The sequence below is a fragment of the Chiloscyllium plagiosum genome, chromosome 50 (genome assembly GCF_004010195.1).
Source record: "Chiloscyllium plagiosum isolate BGI_BamShark_2017 chromosome 50, ASM401019v2, whole genome shotgun sequence".
Taxonomy (NCBI): domain Eukaryota; kingdom Metazoa; phylum Chordata; class Chondrichthyes; order Orectolobiformes; family Hemiscylliidae; genus Chiloscyllium; species Chiloscyllium plagiosum.
Genome location: NC_057759.1, coordinates 247,303 through 261,740, shown reverse-complemented (window position 1 = coordinate 261,740; position 14,438 = coordinate 247,303). Strand labels below are relative to the sequence as shown.

At 41.4% G+C, this 14,438-nt stretch overlaps 1 protein-coding gene across 1 annotated transcript in view; it reads right to left on the bottom strand.

The window, feature by feature from the left end:
• The window catches only part of LOC122544536 (histone H1-like), a 193,967-nt gene that overhangs the window by 975 nt on the left and 178,554 nt on the right, over positions 1 to 14,438 (bottom strand). The window contains 1 exon segment of the mRNA XM_043683849.1: positions 5,186 to 5,189. Coding sequence (XP_043539784.1) covers positions 5,186 to 5,189 — 4 coding nt within the window.

Sequence of the window (14,438 nt, the reverse complement as noted above, 5' to 3'; positions counted from 1 at the left end):
GGAACAGAAGATTCGACGTTTCGGGCACATGCCCTTCCTCACCCTGACAGTGGAAGGTTTGCGGCCGAAAAGTTTTCACTCGAATAGACGGCTCTGTTGTCGAGTTTAATGCATTTTGCTGATTGCGCTCTGAGCTGAACGGTGACATTGTCGCTACCTTTCGACCGAAATCTTGAAATTAACAAATATATTGCTTTCAACTCTAGCTTTGAGGTTTAGAAGGGGAGCAGGGGGATAACTTGAATTGAAAATCTTTTTGAGTTACATAAGACTTGGAAATATCATAATATTGGCGAACACTAACCATCCGCTCTTTTCCGACAGCCTCTCTGACACAATATTCACATTTACACAGTCACACGCCAGAAATATCACCAAATGTAAGTGTGGAAGGATAGAATTTCTCCTCCTTTCAACCTTTGCTGCGGTGTCCAGGGATTTAGTTGCAGTTTTTCTTCTCAGTAACTGTTACACTCTCATCAGCTCTCCTGTTTACATCCTCAAAGATGGCCAGTCAGTTTGACAAGCTTAGAAGACAGAACAGTGTGCACTGGAATAGGTCCTTCATGTCCATGCTGATTCTAGCAGATCCTGAATATTGTTTTGTCAAATGCTTCACAACTGAAGCTTTCATTTTGATTTTTCCCTACAGGCTGACTGGTCTATATTTCTCAATTTTATACTTACCTCCATTTTCCGTTGGATTGATTACTCTAGCTAGCCCCGTCTATGTAAATTATTGCAGAGCCTATAGAATCTCGGAACATGAGCACCACTGCATCCACAATTACTCAGCCCACTACATTAAATACTCTGGGACATAGATGATCAAGACCTGCTGTTTCACAACGCTCAATCCTATCCACTGTCCCAACATCATTTCCCAAATAATACTGATTTGGTTCAGTTTTTCCCTCTCACCGAATACCCCAACATTAACTACTCGGTTAGTTGTGTGAACATTTCTGAACAGAAAACAACGGTATGTTAGTGATTTTTGAGACATTTTCGTTCCCCATGTTGAACTCCCCTGTTTTATGCTTTAAAATGTGTTGCTGGAAAAGCGCAGCAGGTCAGGCAGCATCAAAGGAGAAGGAGAATCGACGTTTCGGGCATTATGCCCAAAACGTCGATTCTCCTTCTCCTTTGATGCTGCCTGACCTGCTGCGCTTTTCCAGCAACACATTTTTAAGCTCTGATCTCCAGCATCTGCAGTCCTCATTTCCTCCCCTGTTTTATGTCCTCTTTACCAACCTATTTATGTTCCTTTCTCTCTTTACATATTTACTGGTGCTTTAATAGTTGCTTTTGTTTTTAATGGCTTCTGCAACATTACTGTTTTTTTCATTTGCTCTTTGTTAGTCAAATCCCTTTTCCCTGTCCATTTGCTGAATTTGGATCTGTTTGCAGCCTTCATGTCTGTGGCTATATTTCTTCCTAAATTGTAGGCCTCTTCTTTGGACCAAAAACTATCTTGAATAGCCGTTTCAAGTTTCACAACATCCTTTCTATAGGAGAGAGACCAGAATTGCACCTAATACTCCAAATGTGGCATAAACAATGTTCTGTACACCCACAACGTGTTCTCCTAAGTCACATACTCAAAGGTCAGACCAGTAAAGGAAAACATATCAATTGCCTTCTTTGCTATCTTATCTAACTATAACTCCACTTCCAAGCAATAACGAACCTGCATTCCAAGGTCTCTTTGTTCAGCAACATTCCACAGGACCTTAATATGCAGTGTGAAGGTCCTGCCCTGATTTGTCTTTCCAAATTGCAGCACCTCATATTGATTTAAATTGAACTCAATGTGCCACTCCTGGGTCCAGTGGCCCATCTGATCGAGATCCTGCTATATTCTGAGGTAGCCTTCTTTGCTATTTAGTACACCTCCAAATTTTGTGTAATCTGCAAACTTACTAACAATACCTGCAACCTCACATCCAAATCATTCATAATAATGTGGAGGTGCTGGTACTGGACTGGGGTATGCAAAGTTAAAAATGACAAACCACCAGGTTATAGTCCAACAGGTTTACTTGGAAGTACAAGTTTTCTAAATATAGACACCTGATGGAGGAGCAGCACTCTGAAAGTTTGTACTTCCAAATAAAACTGTTGGAATATAACCTGGTGGTCTGTCATTTTTTAATTAAAATCATTTATATAAATGATGAAAAGCAATGGACCCTGCAGTGATCCTTGAAGCACATCACTTGTCACAAGCCTCCAGTCTGAAAAGCATCCCTCCACCACCATCCTCTGTCTTCTACCTTTGAACAAGTTCTGAATCCAAATGGCTAGTTCTCCTTCTACTCCATGTGATCCAATCTTGCTAACCAATTTCCCATGGGAAACCTTGTCAAACGCCTTACTGAAGGCCATAGAGATCACATCCACCACTTTGCCCTCATCAGTCCTGCTCCTTACCAATTCAAAAAACCTCAGTCGAGTTAATGATACATGACTTCCCACACAGAAAGCCATGATGACTACCTCTAATCAATCTTTCAAAAAGATGTAAATCCTGTCTCTCACAATCCCCTCAACTGTTTTACTACTGTCGATGTTACGCTCACTGTTCAATAGTTCCCTGGCTTTAACTTACCACCTTTCTTAAATAATGGCACCATGTTAGCCAGCCTCCAGTCTTTTTGCACTTCACCTGTGACTATGCATGATACAAATAACTCAGCAAGGGGCCCAACAAGCACTTCCCTAGCTTATCATCATGTTCCAGGGTACACCTGATTGGGTGCTCGTGCTTTATCCACCTTTTCTGTTTAAAAACATCCAGCAGCACCTCCTGTGTATTATGGACATTTTTCAAGATGTCACCATGTTTCCCCACATTCTGTATCTTCCATTTCCTTCTCCTCAGTAAGCACTCACTTAGTATCTTCCACATTTCCTGTTGTTCCACACAGAGGCTGCCTTGCTAATCTTTGCTGAGCCCTATTCTTTCCCTGGTTACCCTTTTGACCTTCATGTATTTATACAATGTATTTGTCTTCTCATAAGATAGCTTTGGCAAATAGTATTTATGTCCCTTTTTGCCCTCCTGATTTTCTTCTTAAGTATATCCCTACTGCCTTTATACTCTTCGAAGGATTCACTCAACCTCTGCTGTATTTAACTAACATATGCTTCCTTCTTATTTGGACCAAAACCTCAACTTCTTTTCTCATGCAACATTTCCTACACCTACCAGTTATGCCTTTCACTTTAACAGGAACGTACTGTTTCTGAGCATTTGTTTTCTCATTTTTGAAGGCTTCCCAGTTTCCAGCCATCCCTTTGCCTGTAAACAACTGTGCCCTCATTCAACATTTGAAAGTTCTTGCACAATACTCTCAAAATTGGCCTTCCTCCAAATTAGAAATTTTACTTTTAGATCTGGTCTATCCTTTTCCATCAGTTTTAAAACTAATAAAATTATGGTCCCTGACCCCAAAGTGCTCATCCACTGACACATCATTATATCATAAGAGTAGATCAAGTTTTGCACCTTGTTTAGAAGGTACATTCACATACTGAATCAGAAAGTTTTCTTGTACACACTTAAGAAATTCCTCTCTGTCTAAACCATTAACAATATAGCAGCCTTAATCCATGTTTGGAATGTCAAAATTCCTCACCATAACCACACCATTATTCCTGCAGATCTAAGATCTCCTGACAAATTTGTTTCTCAATTTCCTGTTGACTGTTGGGTGTCTGCAGTCCAATCCCAAAAAGGAGATCAAACCCTTTCTTATTTCTCAGTTTCACCCAAATAATTTCCATGGATATAAGCCCAGGGAAATCCTCCCTAAGTAAAGGTGTGATGTTGTCTCTTACCAAACATGTATGCAGAGATTTGTGAATGCATGGACAGTGTTGCCAGCTGAGATGGTGGAAGCAAAGTCATTGGGGACATTTAAGCGACTGCTGGAAATGCACATGAATAGCAGTGAGTTGAGGGGTGCATAGGTTAAGTTACTATATTTTACATTGGGATTAAGTCTCGGCACAATATTGTGGGCCTAAGGGCCTGTTCTGTGCTGTACTTTTCTATGTCTATGTCTCTATGTCACTCCCCATTTTCTCTTGCTGACCCTTCCCTCCCATCCTTCCTGTAACATTTGATTCCTGGAACATTAAGCTGCCAGTTGTGTCATCCCCAAACCATGTCTCTGTAATTGCTATGAAATTCCAATTCCAATCCCATTTTCCTTACTATGCCCAGAGTTCCTCCTCCTTCCCTGTTAGGCCTCTTGCATTGAAATAAATGCAGTTTAAGTGATCAATCCTATCTCATACTCTGCTATTTTCCTATCTGTCCTGGGTTATTTGACTTACCGATTACTAGTCTCAGATTGATTCCGAGATGCCGGTGTTGGACTGGGATGTACAAAGTTAAAAATCACACAACACCAGGTTATAGTCCAACAGGTTTAATTGGAAGCACACTAGCCTTCGGAGCGACGCTCCTTCACCTGATGAAGGAGCGTCGCTCCGAAAGCTAGTGTGCTTCCAATTAAACCTGTTGGAATATAACCTGGTGTTGTGTGATTTTTAACAGTCTCAGATAGATCCCTTTGTTCACTATCTCCCTGGTTCTCACTGACCTCCCCACACCCCAACACCTTACCAGTTTGACCCCTCCCCAGCAGCTCAAGGAAATGTCCCTACCAGTATATTAGATCCCTTCCAATTCGGGTGCAATGCTTCTTTTTTATACCGGTCATTTCATCCCCAGAAGAGATTCCATGATCCAACAATGGGAACCCCTCTCCCCTGCACCAGCTCCTGAGTTGGGCATTCCTCTGCTCTATCATCCTATTCCTTCCCTCACTCGCTCGTAACAGCGAGAGTAATCTAAATATTACTACCGGAGTGGATCTCCTTTCTAATTTCTCTCTTCCTTATTCTTCCTTCGGAATCTCAACCCTTTCTCTTCCTACGTAGTTAGTTCCAATGTGTACTCCCCTTTGTGAATATCGTACATTCTCTCCGAGATATCGTTGATCCTATCACCAGGGAGGCAACACACTATTCTGATTTCTCGCTGTTGGCCGGAGAGACGTCTGTCTGTGCCGCTGACAAAGAGATTCGAGTTTTGTAATTTGTAAAAGGAGGACCTTCCAAATTGCGACTACTTCCATCTAAAAGGATAAAGGCAGCTGATGTCAGGGAACACCGCCTTGATATCGGACAAGCTCCCATCCAAGGCACTCATCATGCTGACTTGGAAATAAAACCGCTTTCTTTCGCTGTCACTGGATCAAGACCCTGGAACTCCGTGCTCATGGCATTGTGGGCAGCACAGGGACAACAGCTGTTCCAGAAGGTGGCTCAACACTGCCTTCTCAAAGGGATGGAGAATAAATGCTAGGCTCAGCCAGCGACATCCAGGAGTGAATAAACAAAAACAGCTGGGGTCTCTCGTTGTGGCATACAATACATTACAAGGTTTCTGTCTGCAGCATACCTAACACTAAAATGTATCATCCACGACAAACTAAATCGAGTTCCAGAAATGTTGTTGCTGACCTGGTCTGATTTTTGCACGGGCCTCCTGACCCAGAAATAAGCTCTGACACTGTGATTCAAGACTCTCTCCATCAGTTATTTTCTGCCTTCGTAAGAATGCTCCACTTATTCCATCTCTCTCGATGTTACTTTGGGCAAGAGGTTAATATTTGTGGATGAGGGGCCAGCAGGATTAAATACCACAGTTAACATTCAATCAGACGTGATGTTATCGAATGGGGGAATGCAGGGGATGGACCGAGTGCCCGCCAGCTTCTCCACTCCCTGATCAGATTGTGAGAGAGCCGGAGGGAGGAGTTATTAACATGACCCGGGAATGAGCACCAATGGATCTTCATAAAGGGGCAACGTCCCAGTTTGAAACATTTCCTGCTCTTTCTCCCCACAGCCCCAGTTCCTTTGGTCAAACTGGGAGAAAAGGGAATTGGGGAAATGACCAATTGATGTTTGTTTAATAGACAAGAGACAAAAGGTGCAGGAGTAGGCCAGTCTGCCCTTCGAGCCTGCACCACCATTCATTATGATCATGGCTGATCATCCTCAATCAGTATCCTGTTCCTGCCTTATCTTCATAACCCTTGATTCCACTGCCCTTGAGAGCTCTATCTAACTCTTTCTTAAATGAATCGAGAGATTGGGCCTCCACTGCCTTCTGGGGCAGAGCATTCCACACACTGACCACTCTCTGGGTGAAGAAGTTTCTCCTCATCTCTGTCCTAAATGGCCTACCTCTTATTTTTAAGCTGTGTCCTCTGGTTCGGGACTCACCCATCAGCGGAAACATGTTTCCTGCCTCCAGAGTGTCCAATCCTTTAATAATCTTATATGTCTCAATCAGATCCCCTCTCAGTCTTCTAAACTCAAGGGTATACAAGCCCAGTCGCTCCAATCTTTTAACATAAGATAGTCCCGCCATTCCAGGAATTGACCTCGTAAACCTACGCTGCACTCCCTCAATAGCCAGAATGTCTTTCCTCAAATTTGGAGACCAGAACTGCACACAATATTCCAGGTGTGGTCTCACCAGGGCCCTGTACAGCTGCAGAAGAACCTCTTTGCTTCTATACTCAATCCCCACTGTTATGAAGGCCAGCATGCTATTAGCTTTCTTCACTACCTGCTGTATCTGCATGCTTGCCTTCAACCCAGATCTCTTTGTACTTCCCCTTTACCTAACTTGACTCCATTTAGGTAGTAATCTGTCTTCCGGTTCTTGCCACCAAAGTGGATAACCATACATTTATCCATATTAAACTGCATCTGCCATGCATATGTCCACTCACCAAACTGTCCAGGTCACCCTATAATCTCCTAACATCCTCCTCACATTTCACCCTGCCACCCAGCTTTGTATCATCAGCAAATTGCTAATGTTACTATTAATATCATCTTCTATATCATTAATATATATTGTAAAAAGCTGCGGTCCCAGTACTGATCCCTGCGGTACCCCACTGGTCACTGCCTGCCATTCCGAAAGGGAGTCGTTTAATACTATTCTTTGTTTCCTGTCAACCAGCAAATTTTCAATCCAAATCAGTACTTTGCCCCCAATACCATGCACCCTAATTTTGCTCACGAATCTCCTATGTGGGATTTCATTAAAGGCTTTCTGAAAGTCCAGGTACACTCCATCCACTGGATCTCCCTTGTCCATCTTCAGAGTTACATCCTCAAAAAATTCCAGAAGATTAGTCAAGCATGATTTCCCCTTCATAAATCCATGCTGTCTCTGTTCTATCCTGTTACTACTATCCAGAAGTGTCGTAATTTCTTCCTTTATAATATACTCCAGCACCTTTCCCACCACTGAGGTCAGACTAACTGGTCTATAATTTCCTGCTTTCTCACTCCTACCTTACTTAAAAAGTGGTACAACATTAGCCACCCTCCAATCCGCAGGAACTGATCCTGAATCTATCGAACTCTGGAAAATAATCACCAACGTATCCACAATTTCTAGAGCCACCTCCTTCAGTACCCTGGGATGTAGACCATCAGGCCCCAGGGACTTATCAGCCTTCAGACCTAACAGTCTCTCCAACACCAATTCCTGGCAAATATAAAATCCCTTCAGTTCAGGTCCTTCAGTCCTGTTACCTCTGGGAGATTGCTTGTGTCTTCCCCAGTGAACACAGATCTGAAGTACCAATTCAACTCTTCTGCCATTTCTTTGCTTCCCATAATATATTCCCCTGTTTCTGTCTTCAAGGGCCCAATTTTAGTCTTAACCATTTTTTTCCTTTTCACATACCTAAAAAAGCTTTTACTATCCTCCTTTTGTTTGGCCAGTTTACCTTTGTACCTCATTTTTTCTCTGCATATTTCCTTCTTAGTAATCCTTTGTTGTTCTTTAAAAGCTTCCCAGTCCTCCATTTTCCCACTCATCTTTGCTATGTTATACTTTTTCTCTTTTGACTTTATATGCTTCTTAACTTCCCTCGTCAGCCACGGCCACCCCTGCCTCCTCATAGGATCTTTCTTCCTTTTTGGAATGAACTGATCCTGCATCTTCTGCATTATGCTCAGAAATATCTGCCATTGTTCCTCCACTGTCATCCCTGCTAAGGTATTGCACCATTGAACTGTGGCCAGCTCCTCCCTCATAGCTCCATAGTTCCCTTTATTCAACTGAAATATTGTCACTACTGATTCTACCCGCTCACTTTCAAATTGCAGATTGAAGCTTATTGTATTATGATCACTACCTCCCAATGGCTCCTTCATATCGAGGTCCCTGATCAATTCTGGTTCGTTGCACAACACCAGATCCAGAATTGCCTTCTCCCTGGTAGGCTCCAGCACCTGCTGTTCTAAGAATCCATCTTGGAGGCACTCCACAAAGTCTCTTTCTTGAGGTCCAATACCATCCTGATTCTCCCAGTCTACCTGCATGTTGAAATCCCCTATAACAACTGTAGTAACATCTTTGCGACAGGCCAATTTCAGCTCCTTATTCAACTTACACTCTACATCCATACTACTGTTTCAGGGCCTGTAGATAACTCCCAAGAGGGTCTTTCTACCCCTTAGAATTTCTCAGCTCTATCCATACTGACTCTACATCCCTTGATTCTAGATCCCCCCGCGCAAGGGACTGAATATCATCCTTTACCAACAGGGCCACCCCACTCCCTCTGCCCATCAGTCTGTCCTTACAATAGCACGTATAGCCTTGAATATTCATTTCCCAGGCCCTGTCCACTTGAAGCCACGTCTCAGTTATCCCCACAATATCGTATCTGCCAATTTCCAAAAGGGCCTCAAGCTCATCCATCTTATTTCTAATACTTCGTGCATTCATATATAGTATTTTCAATTTGTTACTGCCCTCACCCTTCCTATCAACCCCTATTTCACTCAACCTTACGGCATAATCCCTTTTTGAGTCTTCTGCTTCATTGATACCGTTGTCTTTCTTGACTTCCCTTGTTCTAATTTTCCCTTCAATTTCCTTCTTAAACTTCCAGTTTGTCCCTTTCCCCCTGCTATTTAGTTTAAATGCAGCTGTGTTGCAGTAACAAACCTGCCTACTAAAATGCTGGTCCCCAACCTATTAAGGTGCAAACCATCTTTTTTGTATAATTTATGTTTACCACAAAACATACCCCAGTGATCCAAGAAATTAAATCCTTGCTTCCTGCACCAGTTCCCCAGCCAAGTCCATTATCTCCCTGTTCCTGGCCTCTCCAGCCCAAGGAACTGGAAGCAAACCGGAGATAACCACTCTGGACATCCTGCTTTTCAGCCGTCTTCCTAGTTCTCCTCTTCTGTTTCTGGGAATCATTGCAAAAACAGAGCATGCGCGATTATGCCTCTCCCACAATGCTGATTTTTCCTGAGTAGATGGCGTAAGTTTCGGGTGAGAGGGGCAAGATTTAAAAAGGATCTAAGGGGAAACATTTTCATGCTGGTGGTGGTGTGTGTATGGAATGAGCTGTCAGAGGACGTGGTGGAGGCTGGAACAATTCCAACATTTAAAAGGCTTGTAGATGTGACATGAATAGGAATGGTTTAGAGGGATATAGGCCAAGTGCTGATAAATGGCACTAGTGCTGCCAAATGTGACATGATTAGTTTCCAATATCTGGTTGGCATGGATGAGTCAGACCGAAAGGTCTGTTTCTGTGCTCTACACCTCTATAACTCTATGGCTGTGAATTATAACAATTATTGGCAAATGGGGTGATTTACATAAAGAATGGAGAGAGAGAAAAAAATTGTAATTCGTCTGAGGTAGTTGACTCTTGATTTGAAAATTTCTTTCTGGAAATTGAGTCAGTGTGTGTCTAATTCAATCTGCTCTGTGACTATGGAAAAGATGTTCTTCAGTCTGACTGAAGTAACATAACTGCTGTTTGTTAGAAGAAACTGATCACACTTGGCTTCGTGCCAAGGACATATAACACTGTCTTGGTCCTTCAAGTAATTGTCTGGAGGAACACAGAAGAGACATTGACTTAATGTTGATTTACAGACAATGTAATAATTTAATAACCATTAGGCTGTTTTTCCTTCAAGACAGCAATTCCAACAGGACCACAGGACTGATTCTCCTCTTGGCCTGAGCTGCTCTTTAGTGATTGTATCAAAGAAACTTTACCAATTTACTGAGAAACAGATACGAACAACACCTCGACAAATGGGATAATCTGATGTTAGGAAGTGTCTGGATATGAAGGTTTCCTTATCTATCCATAGCTGTCAGTTCCTGCTCAGTAAGTGTGTGAAGACAATTATCAACATGTACCTGTTAAATGCTGCTCTGTGAATATCTGAGTGTAATTATCAAACTGTAATTATCAATCCATATAATCTATGCAAATATGCAAGTGAATGCAGTTATGAATCTGTCCCTGTCACTCTCTGGTAAATATATTTACATTTTCTAATCACAGAGACAAATAGGGAAAGACTGATAACTACACTCACACATTCACATAGCATAAACCACAGTGCAGATTGATAACTGAACTCATGTATCCACATGGAGGAAACTACAGGGACTGGTTGATAAATACATGTCATATATTTTCAATAAATAGAATCAGTCCCTATGTGTTTCTCTGATGTGGATTTGCAAGTTTAGTTATCAATATATACCTGTCAGTTTCTGCCCAGCGAATATGTGTGTTACTTACCAAGCTTTCCCGAACAGTTTCTGCTGTGTATCTGAGAGTGTAGTTATCAACCTGAACCTGTCAGTCTCAGCTATGAGAATGCGAGTTTTGATATTAGTCTCTACCTGTCAGTTTCCGCTGTATGAATATTAAATGCAGTTATCAATTTGTTCCCATCAGTTTATTCTGTGAGAATGTAGATATTGATCTCTACCTGTAAGTTTATTCTATATCGATATTCTATATCTATATCTATATCTATATCAATATCAAACAGTATCATTCAGGTTTTGCTATTTGACACCAGAGTGTCATTGTCAATCTGTTTCTACTATGTCAATGTGACAGTGTAGATACCAATCTGTCCATGTCAGTTTCTTCCCTGTCAAGATGTGAATACAGTTATTGATCAGTCCCCATCAGCTTCTGCTCTGTGAATGTGGGTGTATTAATCAAACTGTAGCTATCAGTTTCAGTGATGTGAATGTGGGAGTACAGTTATCATTCTCTACCTGTCAATTTCTTCTTTGTCAAAGTGATTGTAACTGTCAATCTGTATCTTTCTGACTCTGCTGTGTGAATACACAAATATAGATGTCAATCTGTAGCTGTCAGTTTCTGCTTGGTGACTTTGTTTGTGTAATTGTCAATCCTTCCAGTTTTTACGATGTGAATGTGTGAGCTGAGTTTTCACCTGTCGCTATCAGTTTCAGCTTTGCGAATGTGAGAGTTTAATTATCAATCTTTCCCTCTCAGGCTCTGTAATGTCAGTGTTTGAATGTATTTATTCATCTTTGTGTGACTGTAGTTATGAACCCGTGCCTCTCAGATTCTGCTGTTTGAATATGTGAGTGTAGTTATCCATTTCATTTGATCTGATTTATTATTCTCACATGCACTGAAAACAATGGAAAGTATTGTTTTGTGTGCTTTACAGGCAGATAATATCATACAAAATGCATCAGGGTAATAGAGCAGAATCTGTAATACAGTATTAAAGCTGCAAAGAGAGAGAGATTAACATTAAAATTTGAACGAGATTAGAGTGGTGCTGGGAAAGCACAGCAGGTCAGGCAGCATCCGAGGAGCAGAAACATTGACGTTTCGGACAAAAGCCTTTCATCAGGAATGCCCAAAACATCAATTTTTCTGCTCCTTGGATTCTGCCTATCCTGCTGTGCTTTTCCAGCACTACTCTAATTGTGACTCTAATCTCCAGCATCTGCAGTACCCACTTTCACCTTAAAATATGAACAGTACATTCAAAAGTCTGATAACAGCAGGGAAGCTGTTCTTGAGTTGCTTGGTGGTGTATTCAAAATTCTGTATTTTCTGGTTGTAGCTAGGAAAATATTAGTTTTTATACAGAAGATAGGGTGGGTGGAAGGGTGACAAGTAAAAGATAGATGGAGATAGAGTCCAAAGAAAGAGAAGAACAGTAGAACAGAGAAAGGAGCGGATAACTGTCAGACTAAGAGGGTGAATAGCCTATTAATAGGGTCTGTTAGTGGCTCACAATTGGTGGTGTATAACAGCAGACTATATGTTAACAAGACTGGATGTGTGGAGTTTTGGGTAATAACATGGGAGAGCTGAAGCCCTAAAGTTGAAGAACTCAATACTGAGTCCAGAAGGCTGTAGAGTTCCCAAGCAGAAAATGAGATGCTGTTCTTCAAGTGTGCACTGAGCTTCACTAGAGCACTGTAGCGAGCCTGAGACAGAAATGTTGGCCAGGGAACAGAGTGATGTGTTGAAGTGACAGGCAACTGGAAGCTCAGGGTCTTTTTGTCTGGATAGAATGTAGGTGTTCTGCAAAGTGGACACCCACTCTGCGTTCAGTTTCCTCAACACAGAGTTGAGCACATTTTGCGCATTTTCCTTGCCACTATCAGTCCTGAGGACCGGTCACTCTGCCTGAAATGCTGCCAGTCCTGTGAATTTTCCACTAATCTTTGTTTTGTTATCAATCTCTGCCTGTCAGTTTCTTCTCTGTGAATATGTGAGTGTTTGTTATCAAAGTATACACGTTAGTTTAGGTGATTTGAAATTGGGAGCATAATCAATCTATTCCTGTCAGTTTCTGCTTTGTGAATATGAGTGTAGTTATCAATCTTCCTCCGAAATTTACTACCACCTGCATGTGTGAGTTATTAACCAACCTGTCCCTGTCAGATTCTGCTCTGTGCATCTGAGAGTGCAGTTACTAATTTGTGTCTACCAACTTCGTGTTTATAAATATGTAAATTCATTTATCATACTGTACCTGTCAGGTTTTGCTATGCAAATCTGTTAGTCTAGTTATCAACCTGTACCTGTCATGTGTGTGTGCATGATTATTGTTCTCTCCCTTTCAGTTTCTGCAATGTGAATATTGTGAGAGCAGATATCAATCGATGACTGTCAGTTTCAGTTGTGTCCATGCGAGAGTTTAGGACTTGATATATATATGTCAATTTCTGCTGTGTCCATGTGTGAATTTAGGAACTGATCTATATATGCCAGTTTCTGCTGTGTGACTGTGAGAGAGAAGTTCTCAATGAGTTCCAGTCATGTTCAACTCTTATATATCAAAGTTGTCAATTCTCTGACAGCCAATAATATTCTAAGAATCTAATGATGTCCATGAATCTATTGTTGATTGCCAGAAAAACTCATCTGGTTCACTAATGTGCTTGAAGGAAGGAAACTGCCAACCTTACCTTGTCTGGCCTACATGTTACTGCAAACACACATCAATGTGGTTGACTCCAAAGTACTGCATGGGTAGTTGGGGATGGGCAACAAATGTTGGCCTAGCCACGGATGCCCCCATTCCATGACTGAATTAGAAAAAACAAGTTCTCTGTGACTGTGATTCAATCTGTGATAGCAGCTTTTAGGGTGTTGTGATTGGGCCTTAAACTCTTATGCATTTTGTGATTTATGACTTATTCACAGAATTGTTATGGCCATTCAGCCTGTTGTGTCTGTGCTGGGACATTCTATTTTCATCTGTTTTTCATACTAGTTTCCAATAACTGTTTAGGATTCTGAACCTCATCCACTCACTGCCAGTGTCTCAGTATAAATGCCAATTTGAGATTAGTTCTGCAGTTATCAGCCTTTGAATACCTATAGTATCAGTTTTGCTTGGTGTGCAGTGACGAGTCGAGTATATGGATGTCATTCTCTTTCTATGTTCAGTTGTGTTTTTTTTCAGTCAGGGTGTAGGATAAACCAGTTCAATATTCGCTAAACCTGTGTGATTGAGGGATTAATATTGGTTCAATACTTATCTTTGCCAAGAATTTGAATTTTACTGTATTTAATCTCAATTTTATTTTTACATTTTGTGTGTGCCTTTGTCAGTTGCTGCTGGGCACTGCAGTAATGTAACATCTCACACTAACATCCTCTGAAGCAATTAATAATTTGGTCAGTCAATTGATGACTGTCCATATTTGGAAGTACTTGTTGGCCTAAATTGTATTTTTCTCCCTTTAACTATTAACTGGCTGAGTGAGAGTGAGTTTTCTGTTGTGCTGCCAATCTGTATCACTTTGAAGAGTGGTACTGGTCTATATCACACTGACATTGTCTGTATGTCTCTTTGTGTTTCCAGTCCTGCAGATCTGATGCACTTTATGAGGTGGGTTTAATGTCTTATCAATCAGTGCTTCATACATTTAAAAATTCAGGAAATGCTTCTGCATTACTCAGGCTCTCAACCAGAATGGGAGTGTGGATAAAGTGTATTTTCGTCAACACCAGGCTGAAAGACAGATAGACAGAGACAGATGT